Consider the following 13,458-nt stretch of genomic DNA (forward strand, 5'->3'; position numbering starts at 1 on the left):
AGTGATAATGATAAAATGTGTTAGAGTGATTTAAGATATAAAATGGAAATTGCTTAATTGGAATTTTAAAAAGGACCCAGTGAGGGGGGAATTGAGGAAGTCAACAATGTTAAGTAAAAAATGCAAGAATTGATACTCCCCCCCTTTTTTAAATGTTTTATTTTTGCTTTTTGTTCTTGTTTTTGTGATTTTGTAATATTGGGAAATGAATAAAAATTATTTGGGGGGAAAAGATTATTTGAAAAAATAAGGTATAAAAACTGAGTTGGTGATGTATTCATATATTATAGAGTGATTAAAGTTATATTTTTATCTTTATTTGTAAGAGCAAGTTCTGTATAAGGGTTAACGGAAACGGAATACAAATGATGGGAAGTTAAATTTAAATTCTGTTTTTTCATGATTTGTATTTTCTCTTTTTTTCTTTTTTGTGTATGTTTGTGTGTTTAGTATTTTGTATATGTTTGTAGGAATGTATTTTAATAATCTAAATAAAGAATTATAATAAAATAAAATAAAATAAAGATATTGGCCTTTAGTTATTTAAATCGTTTCTATCTCTGTCTTGCTTGGGAATTTCCAGGACTCAGAGATATTTCCTTCTTCCAATATTTTATTTATTGTTTTCAATGGGGTTGCCACTATTTCTTCCATTTTAAAAAAATAATGTATAGCACTGAGACAGTCTGGTCCCGACTCCCAGCGCTTTACCTATTTTGGCTTTCACTATAGCTTCATGAATTTCCATCATGGTGAACTGAGCATTTATGTATTCTAATTTTCCTTCATCTACTTTAGGAATTTGTTTTCCTTGCAGATATTTTATTATCTCTTCCTCTGATTCATTATCTTTTTTGTATAGCTCTTTAAAGCTTTATGTATTCCAACTGGGTTGTTAATTATGTTCTCAACCACCTTAATTTGCTCTATTAACCTTTCTTTTTGCTTTCTTTTTAGTTGTCATGCCAGTAATTTACTGCATTTATTCACAAATTCAAATGTTCTTTGCTTCATCCATCTCAATTATTTTGGATTTCTACATTTAACATCGCTGAAAACTGCGTCTGTAAGAGTTTGTTTTTCGCCACTGCTTACTTGTTCTTGGGATTCTTTGCTAATAATTTTTCAATTTCTGCTAGTTCTTCTTTTATCCATTCTAAATTCTTTTCATATAATCTCTTTTTCCTTGCATTCTGTTGTATATAAAATTACCTGGTAAATGCTTTACTAACATCCCATATGATTCCTTTATCTGTTTCCTGTGGTTTATTATTTTCAAAAAGTTCTTTTAGTAATTGCTTTCCCCTTTCAACTCTTTTTTTCATCACTTGATAAATATTCATTTAATATCCACCTTCTATTTCCCCTTTGTCTCTTTTCTAGTTCTAGAGTTACAGGATTATGATCTGATATTGTCCTTGCTGGTCTGTTTTTTTAACTTTCATTATTAAATTGTTAGAAATCCAAATTGCGTCTATTCTTCCTGATGATTTTTTAACTTCGGAGAAATGTGTAAATTGCTTTTCTAGTGGATTTTTAAACCTCCATACATCCCTCAAGTTTAGCTTTTCCACCATTTGAAAAAATGTATATGGTAATCTTCCCTTTTTGGTTTCTTTTTGTCTTTTTGTCCTATCTACCCGTAATTGTAAAGTGCGTACTCCATTTAAGTCTCCCATGATTATAATCTCATCCTCAATATATTCTACCACGTTTTTTAAAAAAAGATTAAAAAAAGAAAAGGTACCAATATGTTTCACAAACAAAAAACCCAATAAACTCAACCCCGCTTCCTCATTAATCCCTCATGAGCCACGCCATCGCTTTGAATGCGGTAATTTCTGCAGGTTCTTGTGTACTTCGCCCAGAGTCCAAAGAAAAGGGCGGGTTGCCAGCAGAATAACAATATGGGAGGCAAGCCAGGCACGTACGGCGACAGGCCCATCTTCCCCCCTTTTTGGCGGGAATATACCTAGGCCGAGATTTTTCCTCAAGCCCTGCGGCGGTTCCGCCCACTCGCTCAAACAGTTGGCGACCGTTACCGACGAAAAAGAGAACAGGGGAGGCGGTGGGCGGGGGAAGGAAAGAGCGCGTCCCGCGGCAACTCCCGACTGATTTCGTCACCGCGTTCCTGCTTGTTACGCGAGAGAGGGGCGGGGGCAGGAAAGACGCATTGCCGCGGGGTGGGTGCGGGGAGGCGGGCCGGGCGGCGAGGGGGGAAGAGCGGCGGCGACGATGGAATGTCACGTGGCAGGGGCGGAGGGGGTGTGGCCCTAATTTTTTTAAAGAGCATGTCACGTGGCTAGGCGGTGCGGAGGGGGGGCGGGCGGGCGATAGAAGGGAGGGTGGGGAGAGAAAGAGTAAGAGTGTCACGTGATGCCGGAGGCCCGGAAAGCTCTGAGGAGGAGCTGAGCGTCTCCTCCGTCCGCCATTTTCCTGCGGCGACCAGCTGTGCATGTGTGCGTGAGGGAAGGAGAAGGGAGGCTTACGGTGGTGGTGGCGGCGGCGGCCGAGCGGCAGGCCGCGGTAGTGGTCGAGTCCGAGGAGGCGGGGAAGGAGGAAAGAGGAAGGAGGAGAAGCCTCTTCCCGGGTGACAGGCCCGGCCCTTCCGAAGGCGGAGCGCTGCCGGGCGTCCTAAGCGGCGGCGGCGGCGGCGTTGTTGAGTCCAGCCGGTACCGCCCTCCTTTCCTCCCTCCCTCCTTCCTTCTTCTCCTCCTCCTCCTCCTTTCCCCGTCCCTGCTTCACCAGCCTGGTTGAGGAATAGCAGCAGCAGCGGAGTGACTCTGAATCCGGCACCGCCATGTCTGGGCAGAGCCTGACCGACCGCATCACGGCGGCGCAGCACAGCGTGACCGGCTCGGCCGTGTCCAAGACCGTCTGCAAGGCCACCACGCACGAGGTGATGGGCCCCAAGAAGAAGCACCTGGACTGTGAGTCGAGACGGACTTCTCGCTCTTTTTCTCTCTCTCCATTTCTCCCCCCCCCCTGCCCCGACCTTCGCCATTCTCGCTGTCGCCTTCTCTGCCCTCCCCGCCAGCCTCCCCAAGCAGCTCGCTGCCCTTCCAGGCCCGGTTTTATTCGCCGGCCAAATACTGTGTACGTGGATTGCAGTTCCTGTGCCTTGTTACAATATCTCAACGTAGGACCCCCCCCCCCTTTCTACTCGCACTTTCCACCATCCCCTCTGAGACGAGGGGAGAAACGAGACGGCACCCTCTTCTGGTTTTTACTCACTTCATTTATTTAGCCTATTAGATGCTTGGTCTCCAAGCGACATACTGTACATATATACATATACAGGTACATATAGATATGTGTGTGTGTGTGTGTGTAGTACATGCACACACACACTGCTATAAGGGAATAAAAAGGAGATCATATGGTACATTAATATAACGTGTAACATGATGCTTAAGAAATGTGTTCAGTTCTGCACAGCATCACCCCCCCCAGCTTTAATTTTTACTTATTCCCCATGAAGCTTTATACCCCTCTTTTCCCAGTGTGTTTGGCACCATCTCATCTTAATTTAAGGAACCTGTTACCTCACAGTGTGATTTTGGCCAGTTTAGAATATATGTATTTGGTTTAGAAAGGAAGGGTTTATCAGTGGCTATTAGCCAAATGGTTGCTGGCACACAAAAGTGGGGAATGGTGATTGTCTTAATGCAGGTTTCCTGGACTAGATTGGATTTTGGTTGGACCCAGTAAGACACATGTTGTGTTCAACTTTGGTCCCCACTCTTTCAGTGGTTTTCTACTGTGTCATTTCTTAAAACGTTTCTTTGATCTGTTGGGAATCACTTCACTGTATTCTCTTGATACTCCAACCCCCCCCCCCAAAGTAGTGTCTACTGTAACCATGCCAAACCATTGAATTGTTAGTTGATCTCCTCCAGATGTTTAACCAGTGAAACTTCAATATTAGTACCATTTTAGCCTATTGAAAGAAGCATAAGGATTAACTATTTAATTAGCAACAGCTGCTGCTTGTTTCCTGGCTATTTTATTTTTCTTCCTATTATAATGGTTTGTCAGAAACAGTATAGCTGCTGCTGATAGTAACAATAACTCATTTACTGAATTGGTTAACTATTAGACTAATCTACCAATCAAACCAATTAAAGTTTCAGTACAACCATTATCCTTGGACATTTTTTTCCATAGTGACACTGAGTAGTTCACCACTTCCTTTCTGAAACTTGCCTTTGGTATTTGATATGCTACATCTTTCCCCTGGCACTGTAATCTTCCTCCTAACTGATAAATGAAGCACACCTCCTGATATTTGAAATGTCTCAAACCTGCCTTCATTCTCCTGGCAGTCTCTGTATATGTAATTTGAGCCTGTCTCCATTACCTTGTTACTTATTTCAGGGTTTCTCTTTCCATTGTACCCCTTGTCTAGTGTATAAATCAGGGATAGCGAACCTGTAGCCTTCCAGATGTTACTGGATTACACTTCCTATCATTTGTGGTCATTGGCCATGCTGACTGGGCTGATGGGAATTGATCCAACAACTTCTGGGGAGTCATTTCTTATTCCTGCTATAGAACATGACTTTGGCAGCAACCACGTACTACTACTTCTGTGGCCTAGCTGCTCATCTTCAGAAAATTCTGCTCAGAAGAGGAACTGGCTTCATCTACTTCTGCATTGTATCAAGATTTTAAATGTTGAAGTACCGTACATAAGTAGAGCAACTGTATCTTGAGCTTTGACAGCTTTCTAAGAATAAAAGTTTTCTAAGTTGCAGTTTAGAAAAATAACAACCTTCCTTCCAGGACTGCTTGCAGAAAATTCTCAGAATGTTTGAGTTTTGCAGACTGCATATGTCTAAGACTAAGTAGACATGTATGCCTCTGTACATGCATGAGAGATATCACCAGTAGTTGGGAGCCTCTTAAATTGATTCTTCTGTACCCCTGATGAAGTGAGAAAGGTTTGGGGGAATGACTACTTAGAAGCTTGGAATGATATTTCTGCCATCTTGGCACCTTTTGTTAAAGCTTGAAATATGGTCATGTTAATCTATTGTGGCCAAATAAAAGCACTTGAGGATCCAGCTGTGTGATCCACTGTTCGTCCTCAAATATCTCCATACTCAAGGAGCTTAATAAGGGACTACTAGCTTGTGACCCTTCAGATGTTCTTGCACCTGAGCTTCCATCATCCCTGACCTTTGGTCATGCAGGCTAAAGGTAATAGGATCAGGAAGCCACCCCTGAAAATGTGTAGCCATCCATTTTGCGGGGTGGATTGAGGCAATGGAATTTCACTTTGAGTCTGGAACCTCACCTGTTGATAATTATGGCTGCCTCTAATGTGAGATCCCCAAGAAAAAGCTAATATGTAGTATCCCCAAAGGCATCCCTGCAAGCATCTTCTTTGAATTTCTTGCCTAGCGTAGTTTCATAAAGTTGTGAATGCCGCTTTAAGGTACTTGATTCCTCTTTTGAGGGTCCTGTCATTTGTTTCATTTCCTGCTTTGTAATATGATGGAGAGGTCTATGCACTCTTTAAGTTACAAGTTTGCATAGTGGAAATAAGTTTGAAGTCGTCTGCTTCTTAATGGGTATGTGGGCTCAGTATTGAAGTAAGTGGGTTGCATGTGACTGATGGGAATCTTAACATTATGAAGCTCTTAATAGTCTGATATCACCAGGCTTTGAGCAGCACCATAATGGAAGTAATTTTTAATTCTGCTGTATTATCAGGACTGTTGTGTTTTGTATGTTTATGAAATTGACCTATGGATGTAGAATCTGATAGTGCGTGCAAAACTTGGTACCCATTTTGAATTTTTGTGCTCAAGTTGCAACCAACCACTTGGGAAACTTACTTCATATGATGTTTTATCCTATGATGCCTATTCCCTACTTCATGCATTCTCCATTACAGATAATTGACCCCAAACTCCATGTTCTTTTATTCCATTTTCCTCTGATTCCTTGTTCCTTGAGTGCTTCTGTGAAAATATATTAGTTGCACTATTTTATTTTTTGGCAGTTTAAAAATATATAATACATGGTCAGAATTACCATTGACAATAAAGGCTGATGGAACAGCTTGGAGAGGTTCCATGCATGCTCTTACATCGGGCTTGAGAAGATTTTTTAATGCACATCTGAACAGCAGGTGCATGATATGTTCTTTGAAATTTTCCTGTAGAACTCTCCTGATGGCAGATGAAAACAAACATCCTTATCTGCCTAGAAGAGTGATCTGCAGCTGTAGAGAGTTCCAGCTGGTTTCTTATCACTTGTCCTACAGATGTTTCAAAGCCTGGTCTCTGCTATAAAGCTTTTGCACCAGGGGGGAGTTAGCTTGCTGCACCCTGCCAGTTTTAGAAGTAGAGGACACATTGTTGGGTTTATTCTTTTGTGTCTGACATGCAGGTAGAGTACTCAAGTTTGTGGTTCTGATTTGGAAAGATTGCACTAACACAGGCTTCCTCAAACTTGGCGCTTCAGATGTTTAGAGACTACAATTCCCATCATCCCTGACCACTGGTCCTGCTAGGTAGAGATCATGGGAGTTGTAGGCCAAAAACATCTCGGGGGCCAAGTTTGAGGAAACCTGCACTACCATAATAACGGTAGGTGTTGCATGCCATAATCTCTTTGGGAAGACTTGGTGGCTTAATCTTGTTCATATGCAGTGGCGTAACATGGAGGAGCACAGCGGTGGTTGCCCTGGGCGCAATGCCACTGGGATGCAGTGGTCCCGAAAGTGTTGCACAACTGGAAAGGAGGTGGCTTCCTTTCCAGTTCCTCCACTGCTGGGATGGATCAGCAAATCAGATACACGTCCTTTGCTTACAGGTGCTGTGCACCACACGCTTCTCGCACAATTGCTGGCACTGCAGGAACACTCAGTGGGAACAAAGAGGTGGTCACATGACCCTTGATGGGCAGTGTGTTGGCTCCTGGTTTGGACTGGCGGGGCTTCTTGTGAGCGCACTATGGAGAGCTGAAGTGGCTGGTGCAGGGTGAGTTGTGGCACCTGAGGGGCTCCAGTTGAGCGGTTGGAGACCCCATCCAGCACCTCCTGGGGAAGCCTGCATCTCAGAGTTTATGCTAAATATGGGGGAGAAAGACCCACAGCAACATGCTATCTCCCTTTCCCAATTTTGCACCTTGCTCTGGGTGTTGGCAACCCACACTATGCCACTGTTCATATGTAAGGTCTGAGCACTATATGTGATATTGGAACGAAATTTTCAGCCCAATCACATTGTTATGAAATGGTGGGAGAATGGCTATGCTTTCTCCTTAGAATGTAGTTTACTGGCTCACTATTGATCCATGAATGTGATGATGTTGTACTCTGCTTGTGTGGCTATACTGTAGCTTTCATTGCTTAGAGCAGCCTTTCTCATCCTGGTGATATTGATGCTCTGGACCACAGTTACCATCTTCCTGGACCATTGGCCATACTTCCTGGAGCTGATGTGAGTCTCAGAAATCCTGGGAGGCAACAGGTTGGGGAAGGCTGGTTTATCTGGGAAGAACAGGCAGATGGTTCTGTCTTCCTTTACAGAGTTGGAAGTGGAGGAGGAAGATTTTTTGTCTTTTTTTACACTAAAGTGTCTCATAGCAACTTCCAAAGGAAGTAGATTGCCTTTAGTCTCCTTTGGACTATCTTAGAAAACTTGTTTGCTAGTACCCATAAGTAGCACTAGTAGTTTCCCTTTAGGATAACTTTTAAGTACGTATTACATAAATGAAGGCCTGGATTCTGAGTGAGGTATTCCATGCTAATTAATGAATATGAATTTTTGGTTTCTATATTTTAAAAGCATCTCTAGTAGTGTAACTGTATACATGTGATGGTTGGGTCATTCTCAATAAGGTATTGATAGTATGCTGAGATAAAGCTCTGTCTAGGGTGACAAACAATACATGTCTCAGAAGTGTGTCTGACACAGGCTGCTAAACTATGCCATCTCAGAGGTAAGTCTTAGTGAATTCCTTGGGGCTTACTCCCAGGTAGCTGGGATTAGGTTTGCAGCTTTACTAGCCCAATTAAAGTACCTTGCATTTATACATGTATTACTATTACAACTACAAGGGGGTGCTCAGATATTTAATGTAAATTAGGTCCATTAGGTCCAGTCGCGGACGACTTTGGGGTTGCGACGCTCATCTTGCTCTATAGGCTGAGGGAACTGGCGTTTGTCTGCAGACAGTTTCCGGGTCATGTGGCCAGCATGACTAAGCTGCTTCTGGTGAACCAGAGCAGCACACGGAAACGCCATTTACCTTCCCGCCGGAGCGGTCCCTATTTATCTACTTGCACTTTGATGTGCTTTCGAACTGCTAGGTTGGCAGGAGCTGGGACAGAACAACAGGAGCTCACCCCGTCGTGGAGATTCGAATCGCCGACCTTCTGATCAGCAAGCCCTAGGCTTCTGTGGTTTAGACCCTAGTGCCACCCGCGTCCATAAAAAGCCCACATTGACTCAGATTGGTGATTTTAGTTTTGTAAGGTTCTCTTGGCAACTAAGTAAAAACTTTATGAAGGCTTTCAAAGCTGGAATCATGGAGTTCAAGGAGAAACATCTGGGCTTATGAATGCTTTGGACTTCAAAAGCCTGATTGCACAGTGTTCTTCCTTATTTGCTCTCTCTAAGCAGCATGTGGATACTGAATGGCTAATCCCTTAACTGACAACATTCATTTGATACTAGAAGTATTCCAGCTTCCTAGTAATGCCTTTTACCATATGGTCTGCTGCCTCTGAAATCCTGGGATTGAAAAATTCTTCCATTGCAATCTTCCACTATACCAAGCACCTAATTTTCCTTCCTTGCTTGCTTAAAGCATCATTAGTTGAGGAAATAAAAGTATTCTTATGTGTACATTATATGTTTAGATTGTCTTGTGTCTCAGTTGTAATTGCTTTGTGGGTTGGAGTGGAAGAGGATCTACGGTAATTCTGTAGGGGAGAAAATCTCTTCTGGAGCTGGTCTGGCACATAGGTACATTCAACCTGGCAGTGTTGTTCTCCTTTCACAGGAATTCTTGAAATTTGGGCCAAACCTGAATTGTGTAATTTGTACAGCTGCTCAAATTGGGATTGATTGTATAACTTCAGACCTCACACGCTTTAATATTTAAATTACAACATGTGGAATTATTCTATGAAGTTTTTGGAGAGCATTTTATTTGCTGGATTTCCTAGATACTTGTTTCCTAGAAGGCATGTGAAAACTCCTTCAGGTATAAAATTAGATTTATTGTTTCAAATTACCAATGCCAACATTCAGGATGGAAATTGGAAAAGCTTTGTCTTGCACCAGGATTGTAGGTATAATCAGCTCCTAACCTGCATTGCCCATCTTAATGCAAATGAATCACTGTATATTCAAGCATAAAGAGTAAAAATAACTGTTTGAAAGTGCAATCCAAAAGTTACAGCACACACTGGGGTGTAAAGTATGAGTAGACATTGTATTCCAGCAACTGAAACTACATTATTCTAGAAAAAAGTATGCTGTTTTATGAAATCACAATCAAATGACATCATGTAAAACCTTTTTTGCAGACTTTGTTATTGACAACTAAGGTACCGGTAGCTTTGGCCTCAGTTCAGCTTAGTGGGGAGCATTGTTGCTGAGATGTAATTATCCTAGTTTTAAAGATTTTTTTGTCTTAACAATATTGCTATTAGAATACTGTCACATGCTCTGTGCTATAGGGAAACCTGAGAGGTTGTATTGGTGAAAAGTTTTCTAATTCCTTTCAAATTTAAAACTGTGTTCCCTGATTTTAATATATCTCACTGTATAACAATTCTAAACTATGAATATATATGCATGTACAATACATATAGATTTGTTTCCTACTGAATCCTTCAATCACAGGGCTGTCATACATAACTGCTCTAGTCTGTTCTAGTTACAGGTAGGTAGCCATGTTGGTCTGCCGTAGTCGAAACAAAATAAAAAAATTCCATCAGTAGCACCTTAAACGTAAAAGGACCCCTGACCGACTCGGGTTGCGGCGCTCATCTCGCATTATTGGCCGAGGGAGCCGGTGTACAGCTTCCAGGTCATGTGGCCAGCATGAGTAAGCCGTTTCTGTCGAACCAGAGCAGCACACGGAAACACCGTTTACCTTCCCGCCAGAGCGGTACCAATTTATCTACTTGCATTTTGACATGCTTTCGAACTGCTAGGTTGGCAGGAGCTGGGACCGAGCAACAGGAGCTCACCCCGTCGTGGGGATTCGAACCGCCAACCTTCTGATCGGCAAGCCCTAGGCTCTGTGGTTTAACCCACAGCGCCACCCGCGTCCTTAGGCACCAACTAAGTTTGTCATTGGTATGAGTTTTCGTGTGCATGCACACTTCTTCAGATGCTCTAGTGTTCATCACGAAAAGGCAGGTTGGTCCACAGGATCTTATTTCAAATCCTGTTTGAGCTGTGGACTAATTGGCAACAGGCAAATCACAATCTGTCTCAATTTCGAATCGGGAGGAGGAAGAATGACCACCTTGTTGCTTTTTTTAGAGGGATGTGCAGCATTGTAAATCAAATGTAGCAGTACTAATTCTAAGCTCAGGCAGCTGCTCTGTTACATCAAGAGCATTCTGTACTACTTACTGTATATACACACGCCACCTGGCTCATGCATAATATGTAGATAAGGCCTCAATATTTTTGTGTTTCTGGCTGTTCCTTTTAATATTCAAAGTACAATTTCACCTCACTTTAAAAAAAGCTTTCTTCTTTGAAGGTAACTCCCTCCCTAAGCTTTCGAAAACTTCGTGATCAAGCATTCATTTCCCAATACCGAAAATGTTTTGGCACAGTATTGGGCGCAAGAGATATCATTTGAAATTCCGTCGTGTAGCAAGAGAGTGGACCCTTCTGCCAGAGAAAGCAAAATTACGTTGAAGGGACTCAGCTGGTGTAAACACATTGGAGAGGGAGTGCATGAGTCAAGACTTGCTACAGCTCATGAAACGATGATCAGAATTTGTGCTGGGTATCTGTTGTAATGTGGGTGTCAAAGTGACAAGATGTGCTTAATTCTTTGTGGAAAATGAGGATGTTAAGATGGACCTGCAAGATGCCTACTTCTAATGTGCATCTGCAAAAGAATGTTGCTTAGTATCACTGTTGACACAATTTATGTTGTCTCCCATATTTTAATCATTGGCAATTTTGAGGTTTTGCTGTGGTTTGCAGCACTGCTTTATTTTGCTTAAAATGTTGAAAATATTTGGTTCCATAAATAAAACTAACTAAAACTTCCTCTAAAATCAGTTAAGACAACTAGACAGATTTTTTTCAACATCTCCCCCCTTCACCATTTTTGAAATGTTCAATTAACCTATATTATTTTAGTCGGGGTTGAAATAGACTCAGATATCATCTCAAATATTTAATTTTGTTTGATTTTCTTGTAAACTGGTTTCTGATTTTTTAAAAAATACCAAAAAGCAGTGTATAAGTACTTGAAATAAATTGAGAAAATTAAAAAATGAGATTAGAATATTGTCTGATGCTATGTTAATCCAGGTATAGGAGATGAACTAATTATTCAGGTAGAAAACAATCTTATTCAGCTATAGATAACTTTTGTCAGTTGCCTAGCAATAAATAAAATCTAGAATCCATTGACACTTCTTATAATGAATAAATCCCTGACAGAGTTTATATTTCTTGATTAGGCGCCTGTTAACATTACTGTAATGTCTTTCATGCAGCAAGGGTGTGCAGAAAAACCTGAATCCTGGATTCCTGGTTTACAGCATCTTTCAAGCCACTTCTTCTCTACATGCTTGTTTCACTTAATACTGCATAGATAACAGACTATGTAAAGTTCCTGAGTGGCGCCCTGTGACTTGGCAAAGGGAAAACCCATTTGGCTCTGTATTCTTGGTACTTTTTGGTGGTTTAAATGGACAGTAACTAGGGCATGAAGTCAGCCAAGGTTTTAGGTTAGGTTTTAGGCTTCAGCCTGCAGCCCATATTACCCCATGGTGCTGTAGAACATAACACTTCTTTTGTACAGAGGTGCTTATTTCTGTTCTTGCATAGTATGTGTGCTGCAATTTTAATTTGAGATCTTTTTTTGGCATGGCACTCAAGGGACAAGGAATACTTAAATGTTCCCAACTTCTGAGCTACACTTTTCCATATTCAGGTCAGTGGTAGTCAAACAGGCTCATAAGTAATCTCATTTCAGCTTGATTAGATATTGATGATGAGCATAATGGATACTGTAAAACTAGCACTGAAGTATTGCATTTAAATGTCAAGTATATGCTTATTCTTTATATGAAAACTTGAGCAAAATATATGTACTGCAGTGGCAACTAGTAAAGTCTATTTCTTTTTTTAAAAAAAAGAAAAACTGGGTTAAGAAAACTAGAGCATGTTCAGGTATTTGTCTGACCATGTTAACATTTAAAGTGTGAATGCACATGCAAATGTCATCCCAATGCCCTTGTGTACCTCATGCTTCCCCGAACCCTGACCTTCACTGTGTTAAACAGGGGTCTTGTATTTGAGTTCAATTAAATGTTATTAGGCATACACCCACACCCACCCACACACACCATAGTAGGGGTGGAGATGAGGGTCTCCGTTAAAACAGGGCCGCTGATCATGCAAGGCATTTACTTGAGCTCAAGTGATAGTGTGTAAAGCCCCCCCCCCCGACAGAGTCTTTTCTGACCATTGCTCTTTCCATGATAGTTTTGTAAAGTTATGAACAACTTTATGCCACATCTGTTAGGATAATTTCTGCAGTGTTGGTTTTACTTATAATAGCTTTCTGCCTTGGTTTAAACAAGCAGTTAAGATTTGAGGGCTTCTTATTCTATGGATACGGTACTTTTTATGGGTCAGTTAAGGCATTTGCTATCTTGGGTGTATGGAACCATGTTATTTAAGACTAAAGCCTACAGATTTTTAGCTTTGACAGGTTACTGGTGGCTTTGGGTCTTCTATAATGGTGTTCTTATTGGACCTGTGACACTGTCAATACAATTATTGAAGCCCTGAGACTCAAACAAAAACAGGATTTTCCCTCTCTTAAAAGTCAACGCATTGTATGCCAATGTGTCAGTTATATTCCATATGGATGGAACTACTTTCTGACTATTACACTTTTCGTGAAAGCAAAGCAATTTCATATTCATAATGCTCTGTCATTAATTCTTTGACTTACTGGGAAATCCTTGTTGCAATTTAGATATTTCAGACTTTGTACATTGCATGCTTGGCTAGGGCATCTGGTGCAGCTACAGATTTCCCATTCCTGACTTGGATATATTTCAGATGCTGCTGCAAAGCCAAACAGTCTACTTTATGCTTGAAATGATAGTCTGATTTACCTACTTCTGACTTGGAGTTTTTACCTGTTGAGTACTGCTCCTGCTGGATAGTATTTTGATGCAATTCTGCAGTATGCTCAGCTAAATAAAATTATTGGGTTCTG

At 41.4% G+C, this 13,458-nt stretch overlaps 1 protein-coding gene across 19 annotated transcripts in view; it reads left to right on the plus strand.

The window, feature by feature from the left end:
- Positions 1-2,335: 2,335 nt before the first annotated feature.
- PICALM (phosphatidylinositol binding clathrin assembly protein) overlaps positions 2,336-13,458 on the plus strand; it is an 80,138-nt gene continuing 69,015 nt past the window's right edge. For 14 of the 19 annotated variants that reach the window (XM_035114314.3, XM_088668799.1, XM_035114313.3 and 11 more), the window contains exon 1: positions 2,349-2,930. In XM_035114314.3, coding sequence (XP_034970205.1) covers positions 2,801-2,930 — 130 coding nt within the window. In that variant the 5' untranslated portion in view covers positions 2,349-2,800. Of the gene's footprint in view, positions 2,931-13,458 lie in introns of all 19 variants that reach the window. The other 5 variants (XM_035114316.3, XM_088668804.1, XM_035114317.3 and 2 more) reach the window with 2 other exon arrangements.

This window comes from Zootoca vivipara, chromosome 4 (assembly GCF_965207765.1).
Source record: "Zootoca vivipara chromosome 4, rZooViv2.hap1.1, whole genome shotgun sequence".
NCBI lineage: Eukaryota > Metazoa > Chordata > Lepidosauria > Squamata > Lacertidae > Zootoca > Zootoca vivipara.